The sequence below is a fragment of the Dermochelys coriacea genome, chromosome 14 (genome assembly GCF_009764565.3).
Source record: "Dermochelys coriacea isolate rDerCor1 chromosome 14, rDerCor1.pri.v4, whole genome shotgun sequence".
Lineage (NCBI taxonomy): Eukaryota > Metazoa > Chordata > Testudines > Dermochelyidae > Dermochelys > Dermochelys coriacea.
In genome coordinates, this window is record NC_050081.1 from 12726145 (window position 1) to 12741973 (window position 15829).

General features: G+C 38.6%; 1 protein-coding gene across 4 annotated transcripts in view; it reads left to right on the plus strand.

The window, feature by feature from the left end:
- Positions 1 to 15829, plus strand: part of CA10 (carbonic anhydrase 10) — a 343800-nt gene that overhangs the window by 274967 nt on the left and 53004 nt on the right. For all 4 annotated transcript variants that reach the window (XM_043496470.1, XM_038371154.2, XM_038371155.2 and 1 more), the window contains one exon: positions 12531 to 12716. In XM_043496470.1, coding sequence (XP_043352405.1) covers positions 12531 to 12716 — 186 coding nt within the window. The remainder of the gene's footprint in view (positions 1 to 12530; positions 12717 to 15829) is intronic.

Here is a 15829-nt window from a genome sequence, read left to right on the forward strand (position 1 = left end):
GCGATACCACCACCTATGAAACTGCAAGCCGAGACAGTAATAGTGTCACTTACCCAAAAAGATTTGCTTTAATTTCTATCTTGGTTGCAGAAGTAACAAAGGTATATACATAATGGCAGTATGTAATGGGTCCACAGTGCTCTCTGCTGGATGCAATTAAAAGTTGCAGGCATCATGTCTGAATTGAGCCTAAGCAGTGTATAATTATACAGAGTGGGAAATAATTTGAATACATACATTTATTTCAGTTGCTGAGCCCAAGAAGACTGAGAGCCAAAGATACTGTAAATCATGCTTTTCAATATCTGAAGTAGATGGTGTTTGTTAGAATAATTTTTCTATAGCACTTTTCATACGAGTTGTATCCCAAAATGCTCATTCTTAAGGATGGTTAAGAAAAGCTATAGAAAAGTTATTTTCTCTGTAAATCTGCTAATTTTTTCCATAAGGGTTAAATGGTTAAGATTCTTAGACTTTTTTTTTAAACTGCTTTTTAAAAAAAAATAATTCAATTGCTTTCCTACAGAATTCAGAAAATTGACAAATTCAGCCATTTATATGAACTGTGAGTCTAGCACCATGTCTCCGGCACACCATCACTAATTCATCTAAGGTCCTATTCTGAAATCCGAATTCAAGCATGGCTGCGAATGAAAGCAGTGCCTAGATCCACAGAAACTATGCAACCTGCTTATACAGGGTCCCACCATCCCTTTGGCAATGGGGAGGAGGAGGTTCCCACCCTAATGATAGACAGGCACCTGGGAAGAGACTGAGTGGGTTCTGCAGCCTGGGTTAAGTCACCCTGCTGTCAATTTCAGAATGGTCAGTGTACAGTGGTTTGCCAGTTACTTCTCATAGTAGCTACTGGCCAGATGCTGCACAAGTGGCAGGGAAGAGCAGAAGGAGTTCTTTGTTCCCACTCCAGGGCTGGCCATCTTCAGTCCTTGTGCTCCGATGAGAGGAAGCACTTCTTCTGGCACTAGCCCTCCCCAAAGAGGTGAGAAGGTGATAGGAGTCTTTGGACCCCATTCTTCTTCCACAACAGCCAGCAGAGTTGGCTAATTTTGAAGAGAGCATACTCCAAAGCCCCTTACAGTGTGTAGCAAGGGGCTTGCTCCCCCTGCTCCCCCTGCTCCACCGACATTGTGCTCATCACTACCAGTGGTGGTCTGTGCCTTAAAGGTACAATTAAGCCATACTTCTAAATAGCCTGGTATCTTCTGATGGAGAACATTGAAGAACTCCATTTGATTCCCATTTAGGTCCCCTGGTAACATGTTGGGAAACCAAGACAACAACATAAAACTCCTTCTGACACCAACTGGATGCCATAAGCACTGTATTAAGAAAACATATGTGCTTGTATAACCATTGCTTTGACAGTAGGAAATGTTGCACAAAGCTGAGCAATGGGCATTTGTGTGTTACATTTCAGACATCAGCTGTTATGTTTAGTTGCTACTCCCAAAGTCAGATTTCTGTTGTAGGCTTCCACGGAAGCCTGTATAAGGCATAAAACATTCAGGCAGTCCACACTTTGTATATGAAGGACTCTTTACAGTATAATTAATTCAGATTGACTAGGGTAAGAGCATTGCAATCTGGATTAAAATCTGTCTGAGGGGCTATAAGCAAAAGGTAGTGAATTTAAAAAAATGATAAATGTGAGGAGGAATGGTCCAGGGTGCTAGACTGGAATCTGAGTTCGAGTCTCTGCTTCTCCCCAAACTTCCTGTGTGACTACAGACATGTCTCTGTGCCTTTCCTCACATCTGTAAAATGGAGATAATTCCTACCTTGCAGTGATGTTAAGGAGATAAATACATTAGAGATTGTGAGGAACTCAGGGACTTCAGAACAGGGACCCAAGTAAGTCCCTTAGGTGGATGGCTGGAACAACAGTCATACAGAGTTGTGAGGTGATACAGTAGTAGGGTGCTGCAGAAATCCGGGTTAGGCATGAGTTCATTTAATGTTTCTTTTAATAAGCATTTATTTAGATTATTGTATTTTACAAATGCTAAATTTGAAGGTGATGGTCACACCAGCAAAGACAGAAAAAATACAAAAGGCATAAAGAAGCCTAGAGAAATATAAACAGGTGTTAGCACGATGAAATGCAGCTTAATATAATATAAGGTAAAAATCGGAGTAGGAGATACTTGAAAAGTAATATTTCTGGATAAGAAGTGAAAACAAATAGCAAACTGAATATAAGCTTCTGATGTGAACTGACTAAAAACAGTCAATGCAATATGCTGGCAGAGGTCACAGTCTACCTGGAAGGGGAAAATTTCTTGCTGTACTGCAGTGCATCTTGAATACATGGTACAGATCTGGGATCTGATTCAGCAAAGTACTTAAGCGCTTTGTTGCATTGGGGCCTTGGCCAATTCAAAGAATACTCAGCTCAAAGCAGTAAAAAAAATGGTTTAAACAAGTGAGAGATGAAAGAAGGATTAAAAACTGAATACTACACAGTTTGGCTCAGAGGAGATATAACTGCTTACATGTATGTGAAGCATGTATACACCAGGGAAGAAAAGGATTGAGTTAGGGTGATCCAAGGAGTAATCAGATGAAATTTAGCACTGGATAGTCTAGCCTGAATATGAGAAGAAAATTCAAAACTAATCATAATTATATTTACCTACCTTGGGGTGCCGGGGAGTGAGAGTCTTTAATTGTTTTATTCTTGCAAAGCAATTTGAGACTGCCCCCAGATGGAAGGACCTACCTAGCTTTATATTAAATTAAAACTGTAATTTTAATAGTAAAATACTATCTGAATCACCTCACAAATCTCATCAGGCACAATGTTAGGTCCTGCTCCAGCATCAAGCTGCAGAATGCTCTCCGCCCTTATTGAAGTCAAAGGGAGTGGAGGGGCACTTAGTATCTTACACATGGCATTCAATACTTTGCCCAATCAAGTAAAGAATATGGTGGGAGCAGGGAAATAGCAATTTCAAGTGAGCCCTGGGTTTTGCTGGTTTTTGACTGGCTGTGTGATTGGAGATGCCTGGAATGCTGTGACAGTTTCTAGGTGGTACAGCCTGGGGTGTGTTCTGTGCTTGAAAAATACCCAACTAGGTGTGATGCTGATCTGCTCCTATAGTCTACTGCAACACAGAAGAACTTAGTTCAGCGTGAGCTGTAGCTCACAAAAGCTTATGCTCTAATAAATTTGTTAGTCTCTAAGGTGCCACAAGTACTCCTTTTCTTTTTGCGAATACAGACTAACACGGCTGCTACTCTGAAGTCTTGGAACAATGTCCTCTCTTCCATGCAAAAATGTATAGGAGGGGAAAAGTCACACAAACTTTCACATGGAGTTCCTGAAGCATTATCCCTGGAGGAGGAGTCAACATTTGGGTAGAGGGGCAGTAGGCATAGCCCCCAATTGCATAGAGCCCTGAAAATCCACAGGTAAGCCCATTTGCAGTACAGTGGATCTCAAAGCTTCCATGCAGAGTGCCAGCCTTTGCTGCGTTCACCTCACAGGCCCACTGCAAGAGTGGTAAATACATAAAATATTAAGGTCACTCATGATCCATGCTGCCATCAGTGGGCCAGCTGCTGCTGTTATTCCCTCCCCCCGGTGTATTGGCAGAAACCAAAATTAATGATACTCTAAGTATCATTAATAGTTTAACTGGTGAAAAAAGACGTTTACATCCTGGACAGGCAATGCTGGTTCCTTTTAGTACTGGAGCGTAGAAGACTATGGGGAAAGAGTTAGCAACAAGGTGGCAGGAGATAGAAATGTGCATATTGCAGGATGTAAAAGTGGGGCTTTACCACACCTCCAATGAACTTGTCAGTTCTTGGTAGTTTGCTTCCATATGCAGCACTGGGGATTTCTCTGGGTCCTTTGCATTTTCAGCCTCTAAAGGAGAAACTCATCTGATCTTGCAGATAAGATCCAAAGACATCACAGCAGGCAGGCAAACACAATTGATTTTCCTGGTTTCTTATATTCCCTACTATTTCACTGGCAGGCGTTCGTACTAGATAAGAAATGCTGTTGGAAACTGATCTGGAGCCCACCGTTTGCCTGAATAAGCCCAGCATTTCGATGGAAGCACCATTCTTGTCTTTTGTAAATGTTCCTGGAAAGCAGAGAGCATGTATTGCACCTTGAAGAAGGGTCACAGAGGACAACGAGACAGGGACTCTTACTCTTTTTTTTTCCCCTCTATTCACCCCACCCTCTTTCTTTTTCTCCTCTCCTCTTCTTTCCTCTCACACTCCTAGCTTCAAGTTGTTCAAATTGTTCTACCTTAGAGCTGGCAGATTGTTTCTCTAGAACACTTATGCTGCTAAGGTTTTTGAAAGCTTCCTATTCTTTCATTGTCTAAGCGCGAGGACTCAGCTTACAGAAAAAGTTACTGAAAAAAATCTAGTTCAGTACTGGGTAGGGAGGGGAAGAATGGCCTTAAAGAGGTTTTAATCCTTTAGACAGAGGCAACTGCTAACTGCTGATAGTGGATGTGGAGGGTACAATTTAAAGGTTCTGATGATATGCAGTGAGGTTCAGGGCGGTACTCAAGAGACAAAGGAGTTTTGATTTCTAGAGCTACCTTTGATGTCATGTTTTATACCATGTAATAGCAGATGGAGACTGTTCTAAAAGAGAGCTACACATGAAGCAGCTGTATTATATCAGTTTGAAGAACAGATATTTATTTATCAGCCCTTTCATATGATCTTTTAGAGCTCTTGTGGTAATATCAGCACCCAATAATTATGTCAGGAATCATTTCTAATATAACAGGTTTCAGAGTAGCAGCCGTGTTAGTCTGTATCCGCAAAAAAGAAAAGGAGGACTTGTGGCATCTTAGAGACTAACAAATTTATTTGAGCATAAGCTTTCGTGAGCTACAGCTCACTTCATCGGATGCATTCGGTGGAAAATACAGTGGGGAGATTTATATACACACACAGAGAACATGAAACAATGGGTTTTTATCATACACACTCTAGGAGAGTGATCACTTAAGATGAGCTATTACCAGCTATTATTAAGATGATAATCACCACAAAAGGTTTTCCTCCTTCCCCCCCTCCTTCCTGCCACAAGTACTCCTTTTCTTTTTTACTTCTAATATAACCGTATAAAATTATTTCCCTTCTCCATCTGAATCTGCTCTCTCTTCTGGGTTTACAGAAAAACTGGCTCTCTTGGGCATCACAAGTACCAAAAATCTCATGCTAACCATGATTGTCTCTTCCGGTATCTATAGTATCACAGAATGATGAATATGGGGCATCATTACCAAACCTGTGAAAACAGATTCCATGGCAGGAGGATAGTGGTTTGAAATAATTTTTGGAAGTAAATTAAAACAGATTCTGTGCTCAATCTCCTGTGCCCAGCCCAGTTAGCAGGGACGTCATCTCACGTTTCTGAGCTTGCATACAATTCCATTTTCTCTTTACAGTTTACTTATAACTAGAAATGGACCCAAAGCTAGGAAACAGAATCCAAACCACTCAGAAACATGAGGAAGATCAAATCTGGGTCCAGATTTTAACTTCACAGTCCAGTTTATTTTTATGATGGGGCAATTCAGTACTCCAGATCCCAACACTCTTGTGAAGTGACTTGGGTTTGGATCTGAAGTTTAGGAACTTGAATTTGGATCAAAGCTTCGCAACTGACCAACTCTGTAATGTTAACAGCAAAAGTGGAATAGTGTGACTTTGCAGTTTTTAATTATAATTTATTATAATATATTCTGACATGAATGCGCCAATCCAGCAAACTCATAAGCATACGCTCAATTATAAGCATGTGAGTAATCCCACTGAAATCAGTGGAACTGTTCAAGGGCTTGGATTTACGCATAGTTAAGTACTCTGCTGGATTAGGGCCTTTAGAAAAAATGAAATAAAATATCATTGTTACAGTTTCAGGGGAACTGCACTTGTATTCCCCCCGCCACCCTCCACCCATTGCCCCGAGCTCCTTTTGGCAGGCTCCACTATTGAGCTGTGGTAAATGCAGCTGCTGCCAACCAGGTTTCACTTCCTTGCTCCCACCACCATCTAGTGGGGGATTTAGCAGGAGTGCTCCATGCTGGTGCGTTTCTCAGGCACATTGCCCTGTTGTGCTTAGCCCAACTCCAGTGCATCACCTATGCCCCTAGAATAAGGAAGAAATGCTTTCAAAACTGCTAAATCATGGAACTATTGGGAAAAAAAAGTTGTACAGCAAGATAAAGATAGCAAAATATTTATTGAATTTTTCTGTAATGGCCATAAAAATCTGTCAAAACGTCAGATACAACTGTGGATCAAATGCTAATCATTTACTACTCATGTATCTCCACTGACTTCATTTGTGCTGCACGTTTATAACTAAGAGCAGAATTTGGACCTTTTGTGACTACCCAGATGCTGTACGTGTATTAAAGCTTTATTTACAAATGCAATATAAAATGACAGCATGTGCTAACACTACTGTGTTGTATCAAGATAAAGAGAGGTATTATGTGCACAAAGCTCCGTGAAGCAGAGATTAAATAAAAAATAACTATCAGGAAAATGTTAATAATTGAATTAAAACCAATCAAAGCTGGGATATTCCACAATTAAGGTTGAAATCCCCTAGATATGCTCCATTGTGCCTGGGGATTTTATCATATGTAAAATTACGCCTGTAGGGAAACCCCTTGCAATATCTAAATGAAATGAGGTGAATTGAAAAGTGGTTTCATCTTTAACTTTGAAGTTATTGGATTTGGATTTTTTTGCCCCCTTCCTATTGATTTTTTTATTTATTACAGACTTATCCAAAGGACATATGATAGATGCAGGTATTCATTCCATTGAGGAGGTGGTACTCTTCTTTCCTAAGGGCAATTAGTGCACATGTATTTTTATACAACTCTGTTGAAGTCAAATAGGAAAGCTCAAAATAAAATAAGGTTGTTCTATAATATGCCATGAAGTAACACCAAGGTCATGACTACAGTTGTGAGAGAGAGAATGTTATCTCACATTGTATGCAGTGTTGGTCCCAAGATATTAGAGGGACAAGACTGTGTCTTTTGTTGAACCAACTTATGTTGGTGGGAGATGGGCTTTTGAGCTTGCAGGGAGTTTTTCTTCAGGTCTGGGAGATGTACAAAATGGAACAGATCACAAAAAGCAGTCACTCTATATTTAACCTCTCTACCATCCTCAAAGGAAACTGCACAACATGTCCAAAAGATAAGCCTGGGAGCTTAAATTCATAATTTTGTTAGATACTAAAAATCATGGACTGAATAGAGACATGGAATTTATGGCTTATTACAACAATCTACACTCCATTAAAATCCCCTCACCTTTTTTTTTTTCTCCCTATGACTGGAGAGGTCTTAACAGGCCACTTCACCTTGAATGATCCCTTGAAATATGTGTTAACTACTTATGCTAAACAATCTGTTCCACCTTGTATTTAGCTGTGACACTCTGACTACATTTCCCAGCCTGAAGAAGAACTCTGTGTAAGCTTGAAAGCTTGTGTCTCTCTCCAAGAGAATTTGGTCCAATAAAAGATATTACCTCACCTACCTTGTCTCTCACGTTGAGATGTCACTTTTCTCCATCCTGTTGGGGAAAAACATGTATCTTAGTGGAACTTGGTTGTGAATTTAGTTAATGCATGTGACTGCCTCCCACAAAACAATAACTCAGAGTGTGAAGTGCTAAAATGAGCCAGTCAGCTTTTACAGTCACTCACTGTTTAAAGACTGAATGCATCCAATTAAGTGAGCTGTAGCTCACGAAAGCTTATGCTCAAATAAATGTTAGTCTCTAAGGTGCCACAAATACTCCTTTTCTTTTTGTTTAAAGACTGAATCTCAACAGTTGCTGAGCACCTTCATTTCCTAGACTTCAAATTCATAGTAAATGGGATTAGAGCCTTTTTTTTAATCATAGCAAAATTCTGCTGAAAACACAGCACAAACTAAGTAGATTTCCTCTTCCTTACATCTAGAGTCTTCTTTACTGACATTGCAAATCCATTACACCACAGACTATTGAGATATGAAACCTAAATTTAAAAATGAGGTTTAGGCTAATGATGGTCTTTGCTTAAATTCTGTTTTAATGTACAATATAAAGTAAATTCTAATGTCAGTAGAACAGTATCACTTGGCAATATTCCCAATTACACTAAATACTATAAACAGAAATCATTGCTCTTAAAGTACTTTTGTGTCATAGTACATATTATGTATGCATCCTATAAAATATATATTGTATGCAACACCTAGAGTATTACTTGAGGGGTTTTTTTTATTTCACAGAATGATAAGCAATGAAGAAAATTGTCGTTTCAGTGCAAATTTAGAGTCTTTTTAATCTGCAGAGGTTTTAAATGAAGCTTTTATGATCTATTACACATATTAATAAGAGTCTTTATAGGTTGACCATACAAGACACTATCTTTATTGGTTTCTTCAGAGTCATTATGAACTACTTTCAGAGTATTCCTCTGAAGCATCAGCCAACTGGCACAAGCCCTTTTGATCCATAAGAACAGCCATAGTGGGTCAGACCAAAGGTCCATCTAGCCCAGTGTCCTGTCTTCCACAGAGGCCTGTGCCAGGTGCTTCAGGGCAAATAGACAGAACAGGTCATCATCAAATGATCCATCCCGTTTGCCCATTCCCAGTTTCTGACATCATATATGCAAATTATTGAGAGGATGAATTTTTTGGCCATTTTGATTTACAACCTGGCTCTAGACCCTCACGTCTGAAAGATTCCTCAAAGCCCCATCCCTTCCCTATGTATCCCAGGATTTTCTATTCTGTAGTCCATGTGAAAATGAAATGGGCGGGGGAAGGGGGTTGCTGGATGTTCTATCCTAAGTATGTTTCAAAAGCCTGTCTTTAAAATGTTGTGAAAAAGGATGTCCAGACAGATGTCTCACCTGATGAAAGACAATATTTTCATTACTGGCAAAACGGTAAGTATAATATAAACTTTAAAAAAAAAAGATAAGATTCTTGCTCCAAATATACTAAGTCTTTGCAGCAACCCTGTGTAGGCAGAATGTTGAAATGAGTTTTAAGATAAGTTTATTTTAAGAAAGCAAAATGACCCTTGTGCAAGACTATTTTACATACATCAGAACTGGAAGCTACAAATGCTCATTAACAGTTTCAAACATAACCTCAGTCCTGTTTTTGTTTGTTAATTACTGATTTGATTTGTTCACCTCATACAAATGGGCCAAAATACAATAAATACATGCAACTGGTTATTGCTGACTCGTCTGCATCAGTCCTGTCCTTAACTTGCCATTTTAGCAGTATGGGTTATTTTAATTGTTGTATTTGTGTGTATACACTAGAAATCCTATCCTATATGTAGAACTCCACAGTTCATTGCTGCAGCATAAGATGGCAGATATCATCAGCCTCTCTCTCCTCGAACAGCTTCAGATTTTGCAACCAGCCACCAATTCTGTGGAGGTTTCTCTGACAAAAACATGGCCTATTGTACAGTGGTTAACTTGGGAAGGGGGACACACGTGGATTTTTTTAACCTCTCAATCACTTATTCAGATGTGTTCCAGATCGGTGGTTGAACATAAGTTCTCTCGCTCTCTCTGTGTGTCCAGTTGCTGGTTGGAAAGCGCCTGCATCAAACACTCACTTTGAAAATTAAGAGTAATTGCAGCACTCTCAAGAAAGAGGACAGAGATTAAATGGGTCTGGGGACTTTTGGTTCAACCTGGTTTTGGGAGTAAATTTTTTTTAAAAGTCTAATTGAGGAGCCTACTCCCCATTTTCAAAAGGGATTTAAGGAACCTAATTCCACTGAGACTAAGGTTCAGAAGTGCCTTAGTCACTTCTGAAAATCTGATATAGGCTCCTGCCACATAGGCGTTTTGGAAATGTTACCCACTGCCTGTAAGTGCTACCTCAGTAATAAATGCTAAACATAAAAGTATTCCATTGTAACACACTAGCTTAATATATCACGTCACCCTCTAGTGCAGGGGTTCTCAAACTGGGGGTCAGGACCCCTTAGGGGGTCACGAGGTTAATACATAGGGGGTTTCAGAGTAGCAGCCGTGTTAGTCTGTATTCGCAAAAAGAAAAGGAGTACCCGTGGCACCTTAGAGACTAACAAATTTATTAGAGCATAAGCTTTTGTGATTGAGCTGTAGCTCACGAAAGCTTATGCTCTAATAAATTTGTTAGTCTCTAAGATGCCACGGGTACTCCTTTTCTTTTTACATAGGGGGTTGTGAGCCGTCAGCCTCCACCCCAAATCCCGCTTTGCCTCCTGCATTTATAATGGTGTTAAATATATTTAAAAGTTTTTTAGTTTATAAGGGGGGGTCGAACTCAGAGGCTTGCTATGTGAAAGGGGTCACCAGTACAAAAGTTTCAGAACCACTGCTCCTGTGTGTGGGCCTAGCAAGGATAGGAGTCTGACATACATAGTAGTTCAAGTGGCAGGAGCAAGTGTATTTGGAGTTGCAGGTCTCCAATTCTGTCCTTCCTGGCAACTATAATGTTTCTGGGTATGTGTCCATGCAGCAGTTTCCTTATTAAGTGTTGGTCCCTCCAAGTCAAAAGAGAGGCACACTGGAGGGTGTAATGAGAGAGGCTTGCTGTGCTACAGGTACGCTGTACCAGTTGTGTGCATAGAGGATTTCTATTCCAAGCACTCACAATTTGGCCTCCGTATAAGTGCTGCATTTTTGAAAGGAGATAGAGAGGAAATTAAGAATATTATCCCTTTTCAAGATTCTGGCCAGCTTACTTTTTTCCACATAAAAACTAAAGAGGGTTATTTGAGGCATCTCTACCTTGAGAAAGAGAATGGTGGCAACCTAATTTAAGATTTGTATCAAGCAGAGTAAGAAAATGGATTGTGAATATTTTGTAGTTACTAAAACTAACTGAATGTTCAATGAAGTGTGAATTTCCAAAATAGAGAACCAGCAAAATGACTTTAAACAATTTTCCCCACCACTTGTATTTGAAACTACACGTTACTTGTGATTAGCAATTTTATGTCATTCGTAAGCAGTGTACTGTAACTGGATTCAATAAAACTGACCTGCTTGCAAATATTAAACTAAACTTGATATTTAATTACTATACGTGCTAAAGTTAAGCCAGAAAACTAGAGGGCATATATTAAAAATTCCAGTTATGTTGAATGTGAAACAAATAGTAGTATTCACATTTACTGCTTTACAAGAGAAATGTATTTTCTTACCCATTCTAAATTGAAATAACAAAAATAAATGTTGAGCCCCTGTATCAAAATAAAAAAACAGAAGCTATTTCATCTTACCCATTTAGTTCTGTCGCACAGTTTGTAACTTTTTACAGCATACTATGCAACAAAACAGGTCATTTAAACACAGTAATTAGTATTAAAGAAAAAATGTCACTGCAGCTATGTTAATTACTACAGTACCAATGTACTATAGGATATAATACATAATTGTCAAGCCTTTAATTTTAAATTAAAGTGCAACAAAGCATACCATTGCTACACTTCCTTTTGATTAATATTAATTAATGTTATTTGCATCCCTGCAGAATTTTAGGAAGTAAGCCTCAGTCCCATTCTGTACTCGAATGTTTTTCCCTACAATAGCATAAATTAAAGGATGTTCTTACTTTTTTTTTCATATAGTTAATAATTGTACAGTATATTTTTCATTATTTATTTATGTATTTATTCATTCATTATTTCATTATTCATTTATTATTTAAAATGAAACATTTTTCTGCAATAAATTTATTTTCCTTCCATTGTATGCTAACTGGGTTGTTATTTTAGGATCACTTTTGTTTATATTTCATTTTACAAACAAAGCATATCTTTCCATTCTTTTTTTAAAAAAATAAAGATTAATTTTAAAAGGAGATGGGACATAAGAACTAACAAAGGTTAATTCTGTATCAGTGTAAAATGGTAGATAAAATAAAGAATGTTCTTGTCAAAATAGAGAGCCTTAATAACAGAGATCAATGCAGGTTTTACCATTGATTCCAATGGGAGCAGAAGGCTTTTGTAGCATCTCTGGTTTGAGACAATTTTCTTATAAATTTTTCAGTAAGAAAAAATGAGTTAAATTTCTGATTTGTTTAAATATACTGTGAATTATTTATACAGCAGTTGAAATGTTCCCCTTTTTCAGTGCAGAAATTCTGTAATTAAGTAATTATTCAGGTCTCGCATAAAGAATATTTTCACATATATGCTTATTTAGAGGTATAATAATCCCATTCATTGTGTTAACCATATGCCTGTGGCTAAAATATGTACATGAGGATTGAGCAAAATATTTGAATATAAAGTATAATATTTAAAAGCAGAACTTGAAATACATCCTTCAGTTGGGTATTTAATCTCATCTTTTTAAAGATTTATGGTTGGATTAATCTGAAGGTGTTGAAGTAGAAAAAGCTCGAAGATTGTATCATTATTTTCTAGGACTCACCATTGGTTTAGAAAAACTTCATTTTATATTGTTTATTCATTTTGTTTAGGTCAGTGGGACAATGTATAATACAGGGAGACATGTTTCTCTACGATTAGACAAAGAGCATTTGGTGAACATCTCTGGAGGGCCCATGACATACAGTCACCGCCTGGAAGAGATCCGGTTACACTTTGGAAGTGAAGATAGCCAGGGATCAGAACATCTACTTAACGGACAAGCTTTTTCTGGGGAGGTATGTCAATGTACTTGAAGTTTAAAGTGAAACAGTATGAAATACCTGCTCTCCATTTCTGCCTATGGAGTAGTGTCAAACTAATTGCTGCTCATGAAAAACTATCTCCTTTTCTCCATTTTGAAAAGAAGGGAAATTTTTTTTTAATTGTGCATTGTAATACATGTGTATCTCATCAAACACAGCATGTTCACTGCCAGGTGTGTGGTGCAATATAGGGACTGCTGTGTTAGATACATGCTACTCACATGTTGATTAACTAAACTGCAGCTGGGGGGTTGGTTTTCCAGAATGGGGTTTTCAAGGAGACTAAGGAAATTAGGGGGTGAAATTCTGGGTTATAGAAGTCAGTGGCAAAATTCCTAATAGTTTAATAGGACCCCTTAGTGCTTAAATCTCATTGAATTTCAATGTGCTTGGGGCACCTACCTTTTTCAATTTGGGATTTTCAAAGGAATTTGAATAGAATATTAACTAGCTATCCAAGAACCTTCTGAAATTGCAGCACAATATTTTTCATTCTTTAAAACAGAAAAATAATTTTACAATCAACAGCATAAAGACCGAAAAAGCTTCCTGTAAATTAGACCCAGAAAAAATGCAAGGTAGAACATGAAACAGTCAGATTTTTACCATTCAGAGTCATAGTTTCAATTACAGGAAAAGAATCTGAATGCAGTGCGTTTGCTATCTGTGTGGTTATCCATGACAAGTATCATTAGGTTAGTCTATCTAAGAAAACTCAAAACTAATTATCAAATTCTAAAATTAACCAGAAAGTAATATTGAAGCTGGTAGTTGTTGCTAAAGAAAGTCTACCTTTATTGCTTATCATTGTCCAACATTTTCTACTGTACACCATAATCCTCTGAAGGGCATACAATGCTTAACTTTACATATGGTGAATAGTCCCATTGAAGTCAGTGGGCCTGCTCAAGGGACAGAGAGAGTTAACCCACAAGTTACATCTTTGCAGTACCAGGACCTGACTTGCAGGCAAAGGAGATACCGTAAAGTAGTGATCCTGCCATCTGATACATGGTTCTCATCAGTCTCTCATAAATCTCTTAGGCTGTGCCTACAGTAGAGACCTTACAGCAGCACAGCTGTGCCTATGGAGCTGCGTTGTTGTGAGGTCTCCCATGAAGCCGCTCTATGCCGACTAGAGAAAGCTCTCCTATCGGCATAATTAAACCACCCCCAACAGGTGGCAGTAGCACATCGCCCATTGACATAGTGCTGTCCACATGGGTGTTCTGTTGGTGTAACTTATGTGGGTTGGAGGGTGGGGGCGTTTTTCACACCCCTGAGCAATAAAAGTTTTACCAACAAAAGTGCTAGTGTAGACAGTGCCTTCAGGGGTGCATGCATTGGTAGCAAGTTTTTCAGGATACATGGTGATGCTGACAGACTATGGGCAGGACTGAGCTCAAAGGGGACAATCATTCAGTCGCTTTGTATACAGAAGGGATGCAAGAGTTTTAGTCTCCCATCCTTATTTTGTGTTGTACCCAGGGGCGCTGGAACAGGGGGCCATAATCCCATCACTTTTTACCAGGCTGTAAGGGTGACAGATGGGGGAGGGGGCAGAGGTTCCCCCCACTTTTAGGAAGCTTTCGCCACTCCTAGCTATACCCATCTCCCATGAGCTTGTTTCCTGCCGGTGAAGCACCTAGCACACTACTGGAACTCTACAAATTCCAAGTAAATCATTAAAATAACGCTTCAGAAGAACTGCATCTCACTACGGGTATATTAGAGTTGCCTTCAAAGACATCTCAAGTACCCTGTTGTCATTCTTTTAGAAGACCAAAAGGAATAGTTTCCAGCAACAAAGCACTTATTTATTTTGTTGAAAATGAATAATCACATTACCATCTGTACCATCTATCACAAATTCTGGTGATGAGTCAATTAATGCATGGCATTTTCTTTGGCATTGTGCAACAACAATTATCTGAAGAGCAGCAGATTAATTGCAGGCTTGTCAAATGATATTATAATTGATGGTAATCATTTGCTTTGTTTTGTATAACTATGTAGATGTATAATATAGTCAGTGGCAGTGTTTTCATAAAATTATTCATGTCTTACATAACTGATTACTGGATGCCTTGTTTAAATTCTGTGATAGATGGACACGTACATTGGATCCAGTGTTTAACTCGTAAGTGAAATTGAGTGTTTTAATAAATACGACCTTGCTTTGCTAATCACATCTAAATAGTAAGAGCAATATTCAATACAAAGTAGTTTGCTTTAATAAAGAAGCAAGAAATACGGCTGAAATATAACCCTGTATTTGATTTGGCATATCAGCATTGTTTCAGAAAGTCACAGGAGAGATTGATGGATTAGAAATATATCAGCCATAAATTTTGTGTGTGGAAGGAAAAGTCACAGAGTATAGATTGTAATGAAAGGTGAGAATGTACAGCACTGCAGCCCAATATTTAATACCATGCAGCAAAAGCAAAAAAGGGTGGTTAAAAAAAAAATCAACAGCATCTTTGACAAAATAAGAGAGACCTGGAGGACAGAGTACAGCTGACAGACGAGAGAGGGAAAGTAAATTAGGTGGGACTTGGGAGATGGAGCAGTTGGAGAGAGAACCAACAAATAAAGAGCAATTCTGACAGGTTAAAAAACACAACCAGCATTAACGAGTATGAGAACCAGAAAACAACAAGTGAAACGGAGGAAGGTGAACTGAATGGGCATGGAAGGAATGGCCAAGGGTCCAGAACTTTTTTTTTAGCTTTGAAACAGGGTTGTCCTGTTAGGTCTGTCTTAGTACATAGGTCACCATTAAAGCCAATATTTGCCAACAGATACAACACCTCTTTCTCAAGTAAAAGAAGAAAACTGCTGGTAAAACTGGTGACCACTGTCAGTCATTATGAATGACAGGAAGTACAATACATGAACTAGACATGGGGCTGAACCTTTTGAGATTTGGCAGTGTTTGGAGCTGGTGCTTTGCTTGGACTTGGACCTGGACCATCTCTTATGTAAAAAATCTATTACTGAATAGCTGAGTCACATCCCCACATACTATGCTGTACCCGTAATACAAAAAAAAAAGGGCCAAATGGACCCTGTTGTATAGAGTT